Genomic DNA, 18,095 nt, shown 5'->3' with positions numbered 1-18,095 from the left:
GTGTGTGCTAGGGGGGACTGGCAATGATGCTCCATCTTCCCAGAGAGGAATGCTTATTTGAGGCTAAGGACTCACATATTTATTTTCCAAAAAAGTTAAAAGGAAGCTTTTTTTCCCCAAATGAAATATATAGAAAACTTCAGGGGCGCCTGGGTGGCTCAGTCAGTTGAGCGTCCGACTTTGGCTCAGGTCATGATCTCATGGTTCGTGGGTTTGAGCCCTGTGTCAGGCTCTGTGCTGACAGCTCAGAGCCTGTAACCTGCTTCAGATTCTGTGTCTCCCTCTCTCTGCCCCTTCCCTGCTCATGCTCTGTCTCTGTCTTAAAAATAAATTAAAAAAAAAAAAAAAAAAAAAGAAAACTTCAATATATAAAACCAGTTTTAGGAGGCTGCGCTGGCAGTAGGAGTTGGCTGATGCAAGTTCCCCCCACCCCACACATAGCCTGGGGGCGTGTGGCCCCTTCCCTCCCAGGGTACCCTGAGGGAACTTCTTGCACACCAAGCCCCACCCTCTCCAATCTCAATTCAAAGACTGGGCATCCTCCTTGGGATAACAGAAAGTTTGCTGGGGGAGTCCAAGGGACACCAATGCTGTGTGAGTCCTGCTTGCCCTTTTCCAGATAAGTGACAGACCTCACTTCCTTGTGCTTTTTTTTTATATGCTCAAGTCCAACCTTTAAAATCTAAACTCTTCTGGCTTTTCAATCTTTTTGGCTGTACTACATTTCAACAAATACTTCCACTTGTGTAATGAAGTTCTTAGATCCTGTCACATCTCTACAGTAAACAACAATATATCTTCCCAAACTGTGAGGAACTACTCAATGTTCCCAAACAGTGTCCTGTCCTCTAATCTGGTTTCTGAATATTCTGGTTCTTTTCCTTCTTCGTGTATTCTTCTAGTCGAAGAAGCCACTTGGCCCAGTACTGGGAACAGAGCTCAGTGTCCATGAAATGGGGGTGAGCAGGGGATCCATCCTTGTAGGCAACCACAATTAAGCCACACTGAACCTAGGAAGAAACACAGGGCAGTTCCAGTATTTATACGGTAGGGCCAGAGTTGATGTTCATTTCCGTCTTGCTTCAGGGCAAACTCAGAACAAAACAATCTACAATAATATCTTCTAACGGTTTCGAAGATGGGTTGATGAAAGATTGTTATCAGGATACATAAGAACACAAAGATGACAAATAAGATATCCAAGAATGGACTGTAAACACTAAAGCACTATTAGCAATGACAGAAAGCTCAGGAACTGAGGGAAGTGCTTCTTAAGGTGGTAAAAGGACAAGGAATGGAGTAAACAGTGGGACACAAACAGAATAAAAATCATAAGGAGTTAAATGGCCATACATAAGCATTGACCAAGGCTTTACATAAGCAGAGGTGCAGTGTCCTGACCTGAAAGCTGTAGTTGGCATCATTATTTATGGCACCAACATAGGCCACAACCTGCAGCGGGTTGTCAAACGTATTTCGGATATAAGGTTTTGGTTTCTCCGATGTCTTCCAATCAATCACACACAGCTTGCCCCTAAAGAGAAACCAAAGGAAGTCTTAGTAGGTAACAGTCCAAACTGAGAAACCCTAATAGGTTAAGCCTTTTCTCAGGTATAGTTTATTATCACTCAATGACCTCTCCCCACTTCTCTTTAAAAAAAATTTTTTTTTTTCTTTAATGTTTACTTATTTTGAAAGAGAGAGAGAGGCAGAGGCAGAGTGAGAGGCTCCCAAGCAGGCTCCGCGCTGTCAGCACAGAGCCTGAGGCGGGGCTTGAACTCAGGAACCGTGAGATCATGACCTGAGTGAGTCAAGATCAAGAGTCGGACGCTTAACTGACTGAGCCACCCAGGCACCCCTTTCTCCACTTTTCAAAAAGACAGCTGCCCTGATCTCTACTTCTGAGGATTAGAGAAGTGTGATGTTCTCTTTCCAATGAGCCCTATACTCAGCTCAGTGACAGGCCTGCCAGGGGTGTGATGGGAAGTGCTTCCTGAAGTACCCGGCTGACAACGACAGGCTTCCACAGGCCCATGTGGAAGTGCTAGGGGACTTTTCCACAGTTCTAGTTTCTAAACTTTCTCGAAATTCCTTTGGACCCTCATGGCTTCCTTTTCTTTAACAGTTGACAAGGGAATTGAAACTATGTCTCTATCACTATCTCAGTTGATGAAGCACAACAGATCAGTAGCAAAGTCCCCATCATAAAGGATGAAGCATAGTGCTTCAGAAATCCTCTTGCTCAGAAACCAAAGCTGAGGCTAAAATCTGTTAGCATTTAATAGGCACCAACTATAAGCAGAGATACAGATAAGAAGACCTGGTCCCTGCCCTGAAAGTTTACACACAGGGCAGGGGGTCTTCCTAGTAGGGATATTGGGGGGAAAAAATTCCTGCCAGTTTCTAAAGAAAGTCAAATAACCAGTGCATTCTCCCCATTACCCCTCTCCTGGTAGGATTTTATACTTGCCAAACGCAGAGATCAGAAGGATCACAGGGACAGTAGACTGAGAACTGGTGACTACTTGTTCAATCTTTCATGATTTCAAGTTTTAAAAAGTTTTATTTATTCTGAGAAAGAGAGTGTGTACGAGTGGGGGGGGGGGGATAGAGATAGAATCCCAAGCAGGCTCTACACTATCAGCACAGAGCCCAATGTGGGGCTCGAACTCACAAACTGTGAGATCATAACCTGAGCCAAAACCAAGAGTCAGCTACTTAACCGTCTGAGCCACCCAGGGGCCCTTCATAACTTCAATTTCAAAACCAGCGGTCCAAACGGAGATGTTGTACAAAGTATGCATGTTACATACCTGTGACCATAGCTCTAGAGTTACAACCTATGCAATGTATTTATAAGTCAGCCTAGAGTAGCACTGTCTAAATGAAATAAAATGCAAGCTATGTGTTATTTCAAATTTTCTAGTAGTTACATCAAAAAAGAAAAAAGGAAACAGGTGAAATTTTAATGTTTTATTTAACCCAACATACCCCAAATTTGATCATTTCATTATGTAATACAAAAAAAATTATTAATGGGATACCATACCTTCTTTTTTGTACTAAGTCACTGAAACCTACTTTGCCCATTTACAGCATACCTCAGCTGAGATTGGCCACACTAAGTATTTAAAGGCCGTATGTAGCTAGTGGGTATTCTCTTAGATAGTGCAGGTCTAGAGGTAGTTTTACTATTTCTGTCAAACTTTGTAATATTACAAAACAATTATAATCTATGCAAATGAAGAGAGGGCCCCAGTAACCCCAGAACCTCAGTTCTCAACCTGGAGCAAATCAAAATACCCTAAAATAAAGATTTCTGATATGGACCACTGTCTCTTGCAAAACATACTTCATACTATAACTTGCAGAACTTAATAATGTGGAAAAGATTTTTAGTAGTATAACTCCAAATTAAAACTGAACAAAGACAGTTCATAACAAATGAAAAGATGTTCAGTCTAACCTAAGTGAAATGCAGACTGAAATTATGAGATACAATGTTAATAAATTATATCTAACACTGTGCCATTAAAACTGTGCAGAAATAAGCACACCTTCATCTGGGAAAACTTACAATGCACATACCCTTTAACATAGCAATTTCCTTTTTAGGTATCTGCTGGAGAGAATGGTTTGATACCCTGGGGATAAATGCCTGGGAAAATGTCATAAAAGTGACAAATGCCTGGAAAATTTAAGTATTCATATCCAGGCCTACTTCAGACTAACTGTATATATCATCCACCAGAACAAACCAGCAAATGAACCTGTGCGCCTGCCTAGAGAAACTCTCACAACAGTATACAAGGAGACACGCTCACTGCTGCAGTTCGTGATTGTGAAAAACTAGAAATTACCTGAATTTCCCCAACAGGGAAATGGATGTGGTTCATTAGTAAAAAGGAATACCAAATAAGTTGAAAACAGAGAACAAGATCAAAATAATCATGCTAACAGTTACTGAGTAGATAGTATTCATTTTAAGTACTATACAGAGAATGTCTCATTTAGTCTCTATAACAACTCTGAGGTAGATCCTATCTTTTGTCTTATTTTATTTTTTTCTTAAGTAGGCTCCATGCTGGGTGTGGAGCCCAACACCGGTCTTGAACACACAACCCTGAGATCAAGACCTGAACTGAGATCAAGAGTTGGACGCTAAACCAACTGAGCCACCCAGCGCCTGTCTTATTTTACAGATGAACAAATTGAAGTACAGAGAGCCTAAGTAACTAGCCTAACGTTAAGATGAAAAGCCAGAAATGAAACCCAGCCAGCCTGGCTCTCGACCCTCGTATCTTACCAGCTTTGTGATAAGACATATCCAGAAGCTTCTCTGTATTGTGACTATTACAGACATGTATGCAACAATACACATTGGTGTTTGTATGCAGAGTAGACTGGCAGTGTACCTGTGCATGCATTATACAGTGTTGTGGGTGTGTTAAATAATATAGGAAGTAGCCTAGAAGGACACAGTAGCAAACTTATCACAGTGATTGTCCTTGGCCAGGGGTCTATGAGAGGAGATAAGAGGGTTATAGGTGATGCAAGCTTATTTTATGTTATATTTAAAAAAAATTGGAAGCAGATGTGACGAAGTGTTAACAACTGCTAATTCTGAGTGGTGGAAAATTATTAAAAGAGAAAAGGATGTTGCAGATCATATAAACTCTAATAAGGATCTCTAGAATGTTTTCAGAATGAGAAAAGCAGGGTTTGGCACTGTTAGTAAGTGGGGGTGGGGACCAATGATAGTGCATGCAGTCATAAAAATATCTCAGGATCACAAGAACTTTTAACCAAAGGTTAAAACCAGGATGGGGGTAGAGGATTCTAGGAGGATGGAAGAGTAGGACGCACCAGAAATCTGTAGGCCCACCTTGACAACAATTACAACAGCAGAATCTGTCTGATCCAATTATTGGAAATCCAGAGGCTACTGAAGGCTTGGATGGTAAACTGTGGTTAATTTTGGTCAATTTCAGCTCTTAGCAGCTACCCATCCCCCTCCTCCTCATGAGGCAGGCAGCTGTGCACATGATCCTGGAGCAGGGTGTACAAGGCTCGTGGGAATGGGAGGGGACACAAAGGACCCCTTCTCCGTGTTATCAACACCCACTGCAGTTTCTGTTCACAGAGGTGTAGACAAGAGGAGGGTAGCTATTGTTATTGCAACTCCACCCACTGCTGCAAGCCCCTCTCCTTCCACCTGCCTGACTTCCTGGGGATTTAAAGGGCCAACGCACATTTTTTCCACCCCTTCATTTTTCTTTTTTCCTTTTTGGGAATTAGATGCTAAAGACTACAACATCCAAAAGCAACTGCATATATGCGGAAAATTAAAAAGTGACAGTAACTGTGCATGTCCAGGGAGAGGCACAGGCTCAGAAAAGACCTGAGAAGACCTTAAGTTTATACCTCAGACTGATCCTTAGGAAAGAACCTACAACACCACCCCCAATAAAAACAATGAACAAAATCTGGCAAACCCAGGGGTAGAGGGAGAACCTGATTTCCAGAATTACATACTAGATTCAAATGCCCAGTTTTCAATAAAAAAAGTCACAAAGCATACAAAGAAACAGGAAAGTATGGCCCATTCAAAGAGGAAAAAAAGAAATCAACATAAATTGCCCCTGAAAAAGATGTGATAGCAGATCTAGCCAAAGACCTTTTTGGTCTTAAAGATGCTCAAAAACTTCAATAAAGGTAAATACACGGGCAATTATAAAAGCAAGTATTATTGTAACAATGGTTTGTAACTCCACTTTGTTTTCTACAGTTAAAACAAAAAACTTGAAGCAAGCAGACAAATTTATTCTTCTCAGGTTGGTTGATCATACAAATCTTGATCAAAATTTAATGAAACATCAGATAGCATTGGCTCATCATGTTCTTCCACTCTGCTCAAGTGAGGTGCCCCATACAGATCATTAATTTCAACTTGTGTTTTCCAGGTTGGCTGCTGTATCTATCCTCTGAATGTGAAACATCTTCACTCTTATTTTCTATACACATTCTCATCTCCTTCTCTAATTGTTCTTGAGCTCTCTACAGTTCTCCTGTTCATTTTCTTGCATTTCCAACTCCAGCTGAACTATCAGCTATTGCTGCTGAAACATGAGCTCCTTTTACTTAAGTCTCTCCCCCACTTCAGGCTCCATTGGAGCTAGTTCTCATTCATGCTCCAAGTCGGCCATTTTCTTTTGTCTCAGCTGCTCCATGGTTACATTTTCCTTACACCTGTAAATCCCAATACTACATATTGTATTGGATCCACTAGGCAAATTCTTGCCACTTCTACTGGACCCCGAGTTAGACATGTTCCAAGGTACTTTTGATGGTATGTTGACTCCCTCTCTAACTCTTAACCTTAACCCGCCAACCGCACATATATAAAGACAATTTTGTGATATCAACAACTGAAAGGGTTAGGGACAGAGCTGTCAAAGGAGCATAGTCTGTGTATGCTATTGAAGTTAAATTGGTATAAATTCAAATCAAAGCACTATAACTGGGATGTTAAATGTAATCCCCATGGTAATCAAAAGGAAGATAGCTATAGAATATAATACACAAAAGGAAATGAGAAAGGATTTGAAATGTTTCATTACAAAAAAGGAAATAAAACACAAAAGAAGGCTGTAGCATACAGGAAATGAGACCAAAAAGCTATAATGCATGTAAAAAATAAATAACAAAATGAAAGAAGTTCCTCCTTGTAACTATTTTTTTTTAAATGTTTATCTATTTATTTTTGGAGAGAATCCCAAGTAGGCTCCATGCTATCAGCACAGAGCTAGACGCAGGGCTCGATCTCATGAACTGTGAGATCATGACCTGAGCCGAAAATCAAGAGTCAGATGCTTAACTGCCTGAGCCACCCAGGTGCCCCATTTACATTTGGCAGAATGGATAAAACATATGATTCCACTATATGTTGTCTACAAGAGATTCACAGTATAACCAAAGATACAAATAGGCTGATTGTGAAAAGACAGAAAAAGATATTCCATGCACATAATAACTGAAAAAGAGCAAAGGTGGCTCTAAAACCAGACAAAACAGTCTTTAATAAAAGGTTCAATACATCAAGATATAACAATTATAAACATTTATGCATCTAGTAACAGACTAACAAAATATATGAAGGAAAAACTGAAAAAAGTTGAAGGGAGAAATACATTTCTTTCTTTCTTTCTTTTTTAAGTTTTATTTATTTAAAAAATCTCTATACCGAACATGGGGCTTGAACTCTGACTCTGAGATCAAGAGTCGCATGCTCTTCTGACTGAGCTAGCCAGGTGCCCCAAAAACAGTTCTATAATAATAGTTGGAGACTTCAATATCTATTTTCAATAATGGGTAGAACCAGACAGAAGGTAAGTAAGGAAATAAAGGACTTAAAACAACACAATAAACCAACTAGATTAACAGATATATAGCACTTGCTCCCCAACAACTGAATATGTATCTTTTCAAGCACACAGGAATTTTCCAGGACAAACCATATGTTAGGCCATAAAGAATAAGTCTCAATATATTTAAAAAGATGCCATACAAAGTACCTTCTCTAATCACAAGATGAAGTTAGAAATCAATAACAGAAGTAAAACTTGAAAAAAAGTCACAAATTTGTGGAAATTAACACAATCAGCCAAAGAAAAAAAATCACAGGGGAAATTAGAAGATACTTAGAAATGAATAAAAATGAAAATACAGCATACCAAAACTTAAAGAACACCATTCTTTTAATACTGTAACAGTATTACAGAAGAAGTATATAGCAATAAATACATTAAAAAATAGGAGAATTAAATCAGTATCTTAACCTTACAACTTAAGGAACCAAAAAACGAAAATGTACACCGAAAGCTTATAGAAGGAAATAAGAGATTTAAGATAATTGAAATACAGAATGGAAAAACAATAGAAAAAAAAAAATCACTGAAACTAAACATTGGTTTTTTGAAAAGATGAACAAAATTGACAAACTTTTAGCTAGATGGATTAGAAAAAAAGAAAGACTCAAATTCCATAAATCAGAAATGAAATTGGGGACATTACTACTACTTCAGAAATAAAAAGGAGAAGAGTACTATGAAAAATCATATGCAAACAAGTTGGATGAACGAGATGAAATAAATAAATTCCTAGAAACATAAAACGTACTAGGACTAAGTCACGAAGAAACAGAGTATCTGAATAGCTCTATAATTAGTAAGGAGATTTCATCAGTAATCAAAAATCTACTAGCAAATAAAAGCTCTAGACCTGATGACTTTATGGGTGAATTCCACCAAACATTTACATAACTAATACCAATACCAACAATTTTCCCCAAAAATTGAAAAGTAGGGAACTCTTCTTGACTCATACTTTATGAATCCAGCATTACTGTGATACCAAAGCCAGACAAAGACACTGACTGCAGAACAATAATCCTTATGAGGGGTGCCTGGGTGGCTCAGTTGGTTAAGCATCTGACTTTGGCTCAGGTCATGATCTCGTGGTTCGGTTTGTGAGTTCAAGCCCCACACCAGGCTCTCTGTTGTAGCTTTGGATCCTTGGTCTCCCCAGTCTCTGCCCTTCCCCCACCCTCTCTCTCAAAAATAAATAAATATTACAAAAAAATAATCCTTACGAACACTGATGCAAAAATCCTCAACAAAATACTAGTAAACCGAATTCAGCAACATACTAAAAGGATTATACACAATGACAAAGTGGGCTTTATTCCTGGAATGCAAAAATGATTCAACACAATGAAAATTGGGGCGCCTGGGTGGCGCAGTCGGTTAAGCGTCCGACTTCAGCCAGGTCACGATCTCGCGGTCCCGGAGTTCGAGCCCCGCGTCAGGCTCTGGGCTGATGGCTCAGAGCCTGGAGCCTGTTTCCGATTCTGTGTCTCCCTCTCTCTCTGCCCCTCCCCCGTTCATGCTCTGTCTCTCTGTCCCAAAAATAAATTAAAAAAAAAAAAAAAAAAAAAAAAAAACCACAATGAAAATTAACCAGCGTAATATACCTTAACAGAATGAGGAAAACTACATAATTACCTTAATTGATGAAGAAAAAGCATTTGACAAAATTAAATATCCTTTAATGAAAAAAATACTCAACAAGCTAGGGATAGAAAAAAACTACCTCAACATAGTAAAGGCCATATATGAAAAACCCACAGTAAACATCATACTCAATGGTAAAAGACTGGAAAGTTTTCCTCTAAGATCAGGAACAATGCACGGCTGTCTACATTCACCATTTCTATTTAACAGCATCTGGATATTCAAGCCAAAGCAAGTAGGCAAGACAAAGAAATAAAAAGCATCCAAACTGATGGGGCGCCTGGGTGGCTCAGTCGGCTGAGCGTCCGACTTCGGCTCAGGTCATGATCTCATGGCTCGTGGGTTCGAGCCCCATGTCGGACTCTGTGCTGACAGCTTGGAGCCTGGAGCCTAGAGCCTGCTTCGGATTCTGTGTCTCCCTCTGTCTCTGCCCCTCCCCCACTCGTGCCACGTCTCTCTCAAAATAAATCAACCTTAAAAATCTTAAAAAAAAAAAAAAAAGCATCCAAACTGGAAAGGAAGTAAAATTATCTCTGTTTGCAGTTGACATGATCTTTTATATTAAAAATTCTAGGAGCGCCTGGATGGCTAAGTTGGCTACGCATCCGCTTCTTGATTTTGGCTCAGGATGTGATCTTGCAGCTGTGGGATGGAGCCCCATGTCAGGCTCCGCACTGAGGGTGAGGCCTGCTTGGGATTCTCACTCTCTCTCTCTCTCTCTCTCTGCCCCTCCCCTGCTCATGCATGCACTCTCTCTCTCTCTCTCTCTCTCAAAATAAATAAAAATAAGCTTAAACAAAAAAACTCTATGAAGAATTGACACAAAAACTGGTAGGACTATATAAATAAATTCAGCAAAGTAGCAGATACAAAGCCAACACAGAAAAGTCAGGAGCATTTCTATACGTAAACAATGAACAATCTGGAAAGAAAATTACAAAACAATTCCATTTATAATAACATCAAAATGTATAAAATACTTGAGAATTAGCCCAGGAGACTAAAGACTTCTACAATGAAAACTACAAATCATTGCTGAAAGAAATTAAAGGCATAAATGGTAACATACACCATGTTCATGGATTAGAAGATTTGATATCGTTCAGATGTTCATACTACCCAACGTGATACACAAATTTAATATAATCTCTATAAAAATCTCAACAACAATTTTTGCACAAATAGAAAAACCCATCCTAAAATCCATATGGAATCTCAAGGGACTCTGAACAGCCAAAACAACCTTGAAAAAGAAAACTGGAGGACCCATACTTGATTTCAAAACTTACTACAAAGCTATAATAACTAAAATAGTGTGGTGCTGGTATAAAGACAGATATATATACCAATAGAAATGAGTAGACAGCCCAGAAATAAACCCTCACCACACACAGTCACATGATTTTGGACAATGGTATCAAGTTTATTCAATGCGGAAACGGCAGTCTTTTCAACAAATGGCCCTGAAGAGTGTGGCTATCCACATGCAAAAGAATGAAGTTGGACTCCTACCTAACCCCATATACAAAAATTAACTCAAAATGGATCCATGAACTAAAGGTAAGACTTAAAACTACATAAAACCCTTAGAAGAAAACACAAGGCCCAAGTTTAATGACACTGGATTTGGCAATGATTTAATGGATGTGACACCAAAGGCACAGGCAACAAAAGAAAAAATACAGGAAAATTTTTTAAAAATTGTGCATCAAAGGATAAAGATAAGTCAGTCACAAAAAGACAAATACTTTGATTCTACCTACATAAGGTACTTGACAGTAGTCAATCAAATTCATAGAGACTGAAAGTAGAATGGTGGTTGCCAGAGGCTGGAAATAGAGGAGATTACAATGATTACTTTAACGGGCCCAGGATTTCAGTTTTATAAGATGAAACGTCCTGGAGATGGGTGGTATTGATGGTTGTACAACATTATGAATGTATGTAATAATACTCAACGTATACTTAAAAATGGTGAATTTTATGGTAAATGTTATGTTATATATACTTTACCACATTAAAGACCTTTTTTAAAAGAAAAAGTGGGGATGGGAGATTTACTTTTAATAGCTTGGATTAACCAAATGCATATATTACCTATTAAAAAGTGTTTTTAAAATTTCTGAAAACTTAATTTTCAGAAACGTTCAATGTTCATATTCTTAACGTTGATGCTTTTCACTTAAAGAGCAGAAAACAAACGTCAGCACTGTGTACAGCGCGGTTAAGCGTTTGGCGTCATGAACTTCTTATAGGCCTTGGGTAGAACTGATCGAACGGCGGCCTTGGTTAATCTAAACGGCAGCTAAAAATAGCTTATTAAATTTCTAGGCACATAGGCCTCCTCACAGATACAAAGCAACTATGGCACAAAACTGTTTGGTTGCCTAAACAGTTTCCAGACTTAATGAATGCTCTGTCAATTTTTTTTTAATTCAAATTTTAACTAGAATTCCAAGAGTTATACTCACAGGTTTTTCCCTATCCTTGTGTATTGCATCCTTTTTTTGGAATAGGGATATCTGCAGGTTATATCTCCCGTTGGAATATGGAGTAAGTGGGAAAAACAGTAACAGAGCAGCAATTTAAAAACCACAGGAAGCTTTAGGAAGCTCAGAGTTCCTATCTATGTCAAACACTGCCTGGAAGCCAGGAAAAGAGTTAATTTTCAGGGCCAATAGATAAAGGTGCTATTTTTAGGGGAATGGGGAAACAGAATGCAGGAATCAAATTGGATGTTGCAGCTGGTAGTTTGCTTGGGCTTAGGGGAGGCGGAACATGCTGGATATTGAAAACTTATACCTTTTCTCCAGCAAATACTTTGATTTTGGAACACAGATTTACAAGAATTAGGAGGCTCTTCCTCCTATATCTGTCCTTACTTCCTACCCCATACCCAATTCTTTTTTTTTTTTTTAATTTTTAATTTTATTAGAGAGAGAGACAGAGGGAGAGAATCTCAAGCAGGCTCTGTGCAAAGCATGGAGCCTAACACAGGACTTGATCTCATGACCCTGAAATCATGACCTGAGCTGAAATCAAGAGTTGGATATTCAACTGACTTAGCCACCCAGGCGCCCCCTGCCCCCAGTTCTTTTACGTATCATATAGGTTTTGACTTCACAAGACTACACCTTGGAGCAGGAATTCAGAGGAAGAAACAGTATTTGATAGGCATCATCAGTTCCACCCTGTGTTAATTTATCTCCACACTTCGATGGAAAAAAAAAAAATCTAATACTTACTGATACTCAGCCACACAGTCCAGCAGACCTACATACTTTAAGGTCTCATGTTGAACAGCACTTTCAAGAGCTCGCACTCCACTGACATCTTTCAGAATATGCTGGACACTTTCGACATATCCAGATTCAAGATTCTCATCTCTCTCTTTCAAGTCTCCTTGGGGTGAAAGTATGCTTTCCAAGGCTTTATGGAACCGTTTCCCTTGTAAAAATATGTCTGAAAAGAAAATCAGGGGAAAAAGAAAAACAAATAAGAACAAAGCTAGTACTAAAAGACAAATGCCTTAAACCTTGTGAACAGTAAAATTAGAAATTACATAAAGTACCTTTAAAGTGACAATCCCTAAAACACACATTTCAGCCTCTTGTGAAACCTGAGAATCGCACTTTGAAAACCAAAGGGACTGAAATAGCTTGAACAATAAAATTCATTAAAATAAAGAATTTCTAGGATTAGGCCAAAGCTACAATTGAAGATCTGGGGGCAATAGGACCACACCTAGTTTAGGGTACTGTGAATTTAAGTATCCATTAGTGTAACTTAACTGGTTGTGATAAGTAATTATTGGAAATTTAAGGAACTTTGCTTCTGTTCACAATTCTTTTTACAATCAACACTTAATGAATACAGGTGGGGGAATCCTTTTACTAAGGCTTAATGAATGGCAAGGAATGAAAATCAAGGCATATACAAATTAAAAACAACAAATTGGATGTTTTGGAACTTGGGGGTGAGGAGAAGAAATATGTAACACTCTTCTGCATTTTTTTTTAGGGCAAGAAGAGCCTAATTTTTTCCTGAATTTTTTTTCCTCATATGCTTAAAAAAATTTGACCTATAGTTGCCATACGTTATATTCATTTCAGGCATACAACATAATGACTTGATATCTGCATATCCTCATACACTTTCAAGAAAAGAAAACCAAACATATTTAACAAACCCAAGAAGTTCTGTGTATTCACTTGACTCTTGATACGGGAAGGAGACAAAGAAAAGGCATTGTGCTAAGCAGTGGCCTTGGCACTTTCAAAATATTATTTAACTTTCAAACACAACAGCCCAGCAAGAGAAGAATCATTACTCCCAGTTAATGAATGAAGCCTACATAGTGCTGTTCATTTGCCCCAAAGCAAAAAGGTGGACTAGCAGCTTGGCACCAGAGTGCATGTTCAATTCCAGTCTGTTATACAGCACAGTGAAGAAGGCAAAATCAGGGACCATCATTTAGATGCGCACAGGAACAGAGTAAGAAATATACATGCTTGGAGACACCCATAGAAAATGAGGAAAACAATCTCATCCACTAACGTAATAGTAAAACCATATTACATTTGTCAACTATTGTTTTAGCAGGATTTTGAAAGGTCAGTTTTACCACTGACAAAAAAAATGGAATCACTTCTGGGGAATTACTTGGAGAGTTAAATGAAATTCAACTGAGAAACTGAGTTATTACACTCCAAATGTACTTGGCTCAATTGGACTTACTAGCATATGAAAGGCCTACAAGAAATTTAAGGCAGATGGAATTAAAACCTAGGTAAGAGTATTCATCTATACATTAGCTTAATGAAAAACACAAACATGTTAAAAACAGGAAGAAAAAAATCCTACTTTATCAACTGCCAAGCAAATAAACTCATTCGCCACTGCAGACTTAACCCCTGGCTGGGTTCTTCACATAGAAGAGGCAACGAACATCAGAAGCTAGATTACATCCCTTAGATTATAAGGCTCAGAAGTCAGCCAGTCAGAGAAAATTAATATGTAATTTCACTTATACATGGAACTTAAGAAACAGAACAGATAAACATAGGGAAAAGGAAAGAAAAATAAAAGAGAAAGGCAAATCATAACAGACTTTTTTTTTTTTTTAATTTATTTTGAGAAGGAGAGAGAGCAAATGAGCACGAGCAGAGCAGGGGCAGAAAGAGAATCACAAGCAGGCTCTGCACCTGCAGCTCAGAGCCCAAGTTGGTGCTCGATCTCACCAACCATGAGATATGACCTGAGCTGAAATCAGGAGTTGGACACTTAACCAACTGAGCCACCCAGGTGCCCTGAGACTCTTAAATAGAGAACAAACTGAGGGTTGCTGGAGGGGTGTTGGGCTAAATGGGTGATGGGCATTGAGCAGCACACTTGTTGAGATGAGCACTTGGTGTTATACCTAAGCGATGAATCACTAAATTCTACTCCTGAAATCATTATTATAATCGCTTCTTGGCCTTCTGGCTAAGATCAAGTGTAGTATCTGAAATCATTATTATACACTATATGTTAACTTGGATTTAAATAAAATTAAAAATTTTTTAAAAAGAAAAAAGATTGTAAGGCTCAGAACATTAAATATGATTGAATTTGTCAAAGTAAAATTTAAAAGGCATACATTTACTGCAGAAAGCATCAAGTCAGAGTAATCATTCAGTAAATTAAAGGAATGAAAGAAAAAAAATCCATGAGTCTCCAAGATTCTGACTGATAGGACCGGCAGGATTAAAAACTCACTGTAGCAAAAAAAAATGAAGAAACCCATCTTTTCCACTATGATCAACACATATAAATCAAAGTCAAACTTTGTTATCCTTGGCAATCTTCAAAAGGTAAATTGATGCTTGAGAAACTGACCAAATGTTTGACAGAATGCCAGCTCTGGGCACTTCTCTATGCTCTAGCCTTTGGGAAGACCAGGTGGAAAGGAATTTATCAATACACTACTTAAAAACTGCCTCTCCTGACGCATTAATCAATTTAGCGGGTTAGGATATGCTCTTTTTCTTTCTTTTCTTCCTTTCTTTTTTATTGGTTGAGAGGATCAGGACACTAATCTTCATGTGATTGCCCCCTTGAGAAAACAAAAAAAAAGCAATCCCCCCCCTTTTGTTGTTGTTGTTTATTTTTTTGAGAGACAGAGTGCGAGCGGGGGAGGGGCAGAGAGAGAGGGAGACATAGAACCTGAAGCAGGCTCCAGCTCTGAGCTGTCAGCACAGGGCCCGAACCCACAAACCGCAAGATCATGACCTGAGCTGAAGTCGGATGCTTAACTAACTGAGCCACCCAAATGCCCTGATTCTGTTTCTTAAAACTGATCCTGAGTTAACTGAGAAACACATCCGAGTAATAATCTAGATCAACAAAGTTGATTATATGTAAAACCACCATAGTTTTCTCTCTGCTTTGGGATGGTGGAGCTCGTTCACATTCCCAACAGAAATTCCTTTCCTTTATCAAGGAGGCCCCAGAGCACTTTTTTACTCTGCCAAGGGCTACAAGTTCTAGGTTCCCACAAGTCCTAGCAGGTTTCTGCGTTTACTTTTCTGATTCAGTAATTCCAGGATTCCCACAGCTATGACATTCCAGATTTAAGGAAAATGAAAAACAACTTCCCATGTGGAAACAACGTCAATTCTAAATTCTTGTGGTACAAATAAAAAACTTAAGATGCCATTAAAAGATGTTTTTATGTTGCTTGTTTAGAAAACAATAGTTTAGATGTTACTTATTATCTAAAGGCAGGTGGCCCTTGCATAGATTCTTGGCCCCACACAGCTGAGGAATGTTCTAAGAGATTAGGACCTTGACCATTTTGCCATATGCAGGTACAACCTATATAAATACTTAACAGATGTGACCACATGTTTAATGTGATACCCACACACAGTTTTTTCTAAGGTGCCTAAAAACAAGTGCATTACTCCTAAAATTAAAAATGGAAGTGCTCTGTACCACCTACTAGGGGTACACATAACTGCTCTGGGAAGCATGGGCTAAGGAATGATCGATGTAAAACATAGCTCTAACAAAAAAAACAACTATATAATCTTGATGGGGACCAGAGAGTTCACCTGTGCCAATGGTCTTTCGTCTCACCTTGCTTTTGAATGGAACCTGTTTTCAAGGAAACTATTCTCCTCACTTGTCTAAGAAGTTAACAAGTTAGGAGTTGAATGCTAAAGTTTACTTATTTTCAATTACCAATCAAGAGCATCTATTATCTCAATTTGCCGAGATCTAAACAACAAATTTTGTGTTCCAGCTTATTGCCAGTCTTTAAACTTACATGTCAAAGAGGAAAAGTAGAGCAAGGGGGTATTTCCTAGATTCTGAATAGCATGCCTAGCAAAGTAGAATTGTTATCAGGTGACTGATTCCTTAATTAGAGAAAACAGGCAACTCCAATACTCAAGTTTGTAGCTTATAAAACAATTTTCTACATAATTTGGTCAAATACTTGATCCCTGTGCTTCAGTTTCATCTGTGAAATGGGAATACTAGTATCTATGCCTCACAGGGCTGTCATGATTGAGCTAATATAGAGTGCTATTTAATGCTAATTATCATTTTAAAGTAGCGCCTCACTAGTTCAGATCAAAAAATACCCTCATTCTTTTGATCCAGTGCTCTATTTTCTAGAAAACATAGTAACCATACAGAATCAGGATTTAGAAAATTACTTGAAGAATATTCTGCAAAGCCATCTTCTCCCAATTCCAGAATCATCCGCTGTTTCCACCTCTCCAAGTAGAAAATCTGTTCTGATGTCATGGTCTGTTGAAGGACCTTGGTCACACTTGGAATCGTGTTTCTTTGCAAAGGGATTCTCAAAGGAATTGTAGGAGTACTTGTTGCATTTGGTTTCATGCTTTTCTCTGGATTGAAGAGAGGACACCAGTTTCCTGGAACTTTTGCCGCCTCATCTTGCTTTGGGGGCTTACACTTACTCACAGGTCCATACAGTAAATTATCCTCCTCGAACAATGATTCTGGAGTCTGAGCAAGGCCTCTGGATGACAAGACAGACTGTACTAAATCAGAATACCTTCCTTGGTCCACTTCTTCATAAGGGTTCACTTTTTTCTTCCGGCTACAGGAATAAGAGGAAGTGGAGAAATCCACACGGGTCGTTGGTTCTACAGAAAACCCCTTTGAACTTCTGAACTGCCGGCAGATGGTCTGAAACGCCTTCATCTTTAGATGCTTTTTCACTTCCCTCTAGTCTACTTGTAAAGGGCCTTTTATTTTTGCACTCCTACTAAAAATAAAAGTGGCATTAGATACCAAACGTATTAAATATTTAAACCGCCAAAATGAAAGCCGCATTAGCATAAGGCATATCAAATTGTATTCCATTAAGCTTTTTCGACGTGTTTGGACAAAGCTATTTCCAAAGAAAGACTCTCTTTGCCAGGAAGGACAGTACTTGTTAAATGTGAAATGCTACAGCTTGGGGCAAGACGTCCCCGATATTCAATCATAAGAAACGGGACGCCTAGAAAGGGAGGTGTGTGTGAGACACACAAAAGCAACGCTCCAGCCCGTCCTACAGCGGCCACCATGGTCACGGTTAACCACTGATCCCTACATACCAGGCTCTCTGCTAGGTATTCCGGGCGGAGACTTCTCATTTAAGCCCTTACACGCTTCAAGGTGGGTACTACTGCGACACCGTTTTACAGACGTGGAAACTGAGCTTCTGAAGGGTCCCACCAGGTCCGAGCGGGTAAGCGGTGGTCAGCGGGGCCCACCAACGTGATCCCCAGAAGGCGGCCTCCGCCTCCGCCCTACGTGTGGAACCACGGGGTGGGGACTGGACGGCTGCGGCCCCTCGTGTGGAAATCGAATTTAAGGAAGAGAAGGCTTAAATAGAAGCCCAGCTCACGCCACCGGTATGTACCTCTGAAGCCACCACACTTCGCTGAACTTCCAAAGCGCCGACAACCACTCGGGACCCGTACTTTCCTCGATCCCGCGCTTGGATCTCGAGTTTGGCTCCGC

At 39.2% G+C, this 18,095-nt stretch overlaps 1 protein-coding gene and 2 pseudogenes across 3 annotated transcripts; 1 reads left to right on the top strand and 2 right to left on the bottom strand.

Annotated features, from left to right (window-relative positions):
- Nucleotides 1–281: 281 nt before the first annotated feature.
- MGME1 (mitochondrial genome maintenance exonuclease 1) lies at nucleotides 282–18,077 on the bottom strand. Of its 3 annotated transcripts, none has more exons than XM_030310145.2 (5): nucleotides 17,995–18,077; nucleotides 16,775–17,349; nucleotides 12,317–12,533; nucleotides 1,402–1,534; nucleotides 282–1,010 (listed from the first exon to the last, which is right to left on the bottom strand). In XM_030310145.2, the coding sequence occupies exons 2-5, from the start codon at nucleotides 17,286–17,288 to the stop codon at nucleotides 849–851; spliced, it is 1,026 nt and encodes a 341-aa protein (XP_030166005.1). In that variant the 5' UTR covers nucleotides 17,289–17,349; nucleotides 17,995–18,077; the 3' UTR covers nucleotides 282–848. The 3 variants fall into 3 exon arrangements, with proteins under 3 accessions (XP_030166005.1, XP_030166006.1, XP_030166007.1); XM_030310146.2 differs by having other exon boundaries at nucleotides 16,775–17,352; nucleotides 17,995–18,075; XM_030310147.1 differs by lacking the exon at nucleotides 17,995–18,077 and adding an exon at nucleotides 17,687–17,784.
- Nucleotides 4,167–10,867, bottom strand: LOC115509803 (annotated as a pseudogene).
- Nucleotides 14,536–14,633, top strand: LOC115511392 (annotated as a pseudogene).
- Nucleotides 18,078–18,095: the final 18 nt, after the last annotated feature.

This window comes from Lynx canadensis, chromosome A3 (genome assembly GCF_007474595.2).
Source record: "Lynx canadensis isolate LIC74 chromosome A3, mLynCan4.pri.v2, whole genome shotgun sequence".
Taxonomy (NCBI): domain Eukaryota; kingdom Metazoa; phylum Chordata; class Mammalia; order Carnivora; family Felidae; genus Lynx; species Lynx canadensis.
This window is presented reverse-complemented; position numbering and strand designations above follow the sequence as displayed.

Bases quoted from the DNA above. Each gene is read 5' to 3' on its own strand.
- MGME1 (XM_030310145.2), bottom strand. From the start codon at position 17,288: ATGAAGGCGTTTCAGACCATCTGCCGGCAGTTCAGAAGTTCAAAGGGG. The intron at 12,534-16,774 runs GTAATTTTCTAA...TTTTCTTTTCAG, and splicing joins CTTTGCAGAATATTCTTCAA to ACATATTTTTACAAGGGAAA. The intron at 1,535-12,316 runs GTAAGTATTAGA...GTTTCTCTTTAG, and splicing joins GACTGTGTGGCTGAGTATCA to GGGCAAGCTGTGTGTGATTG.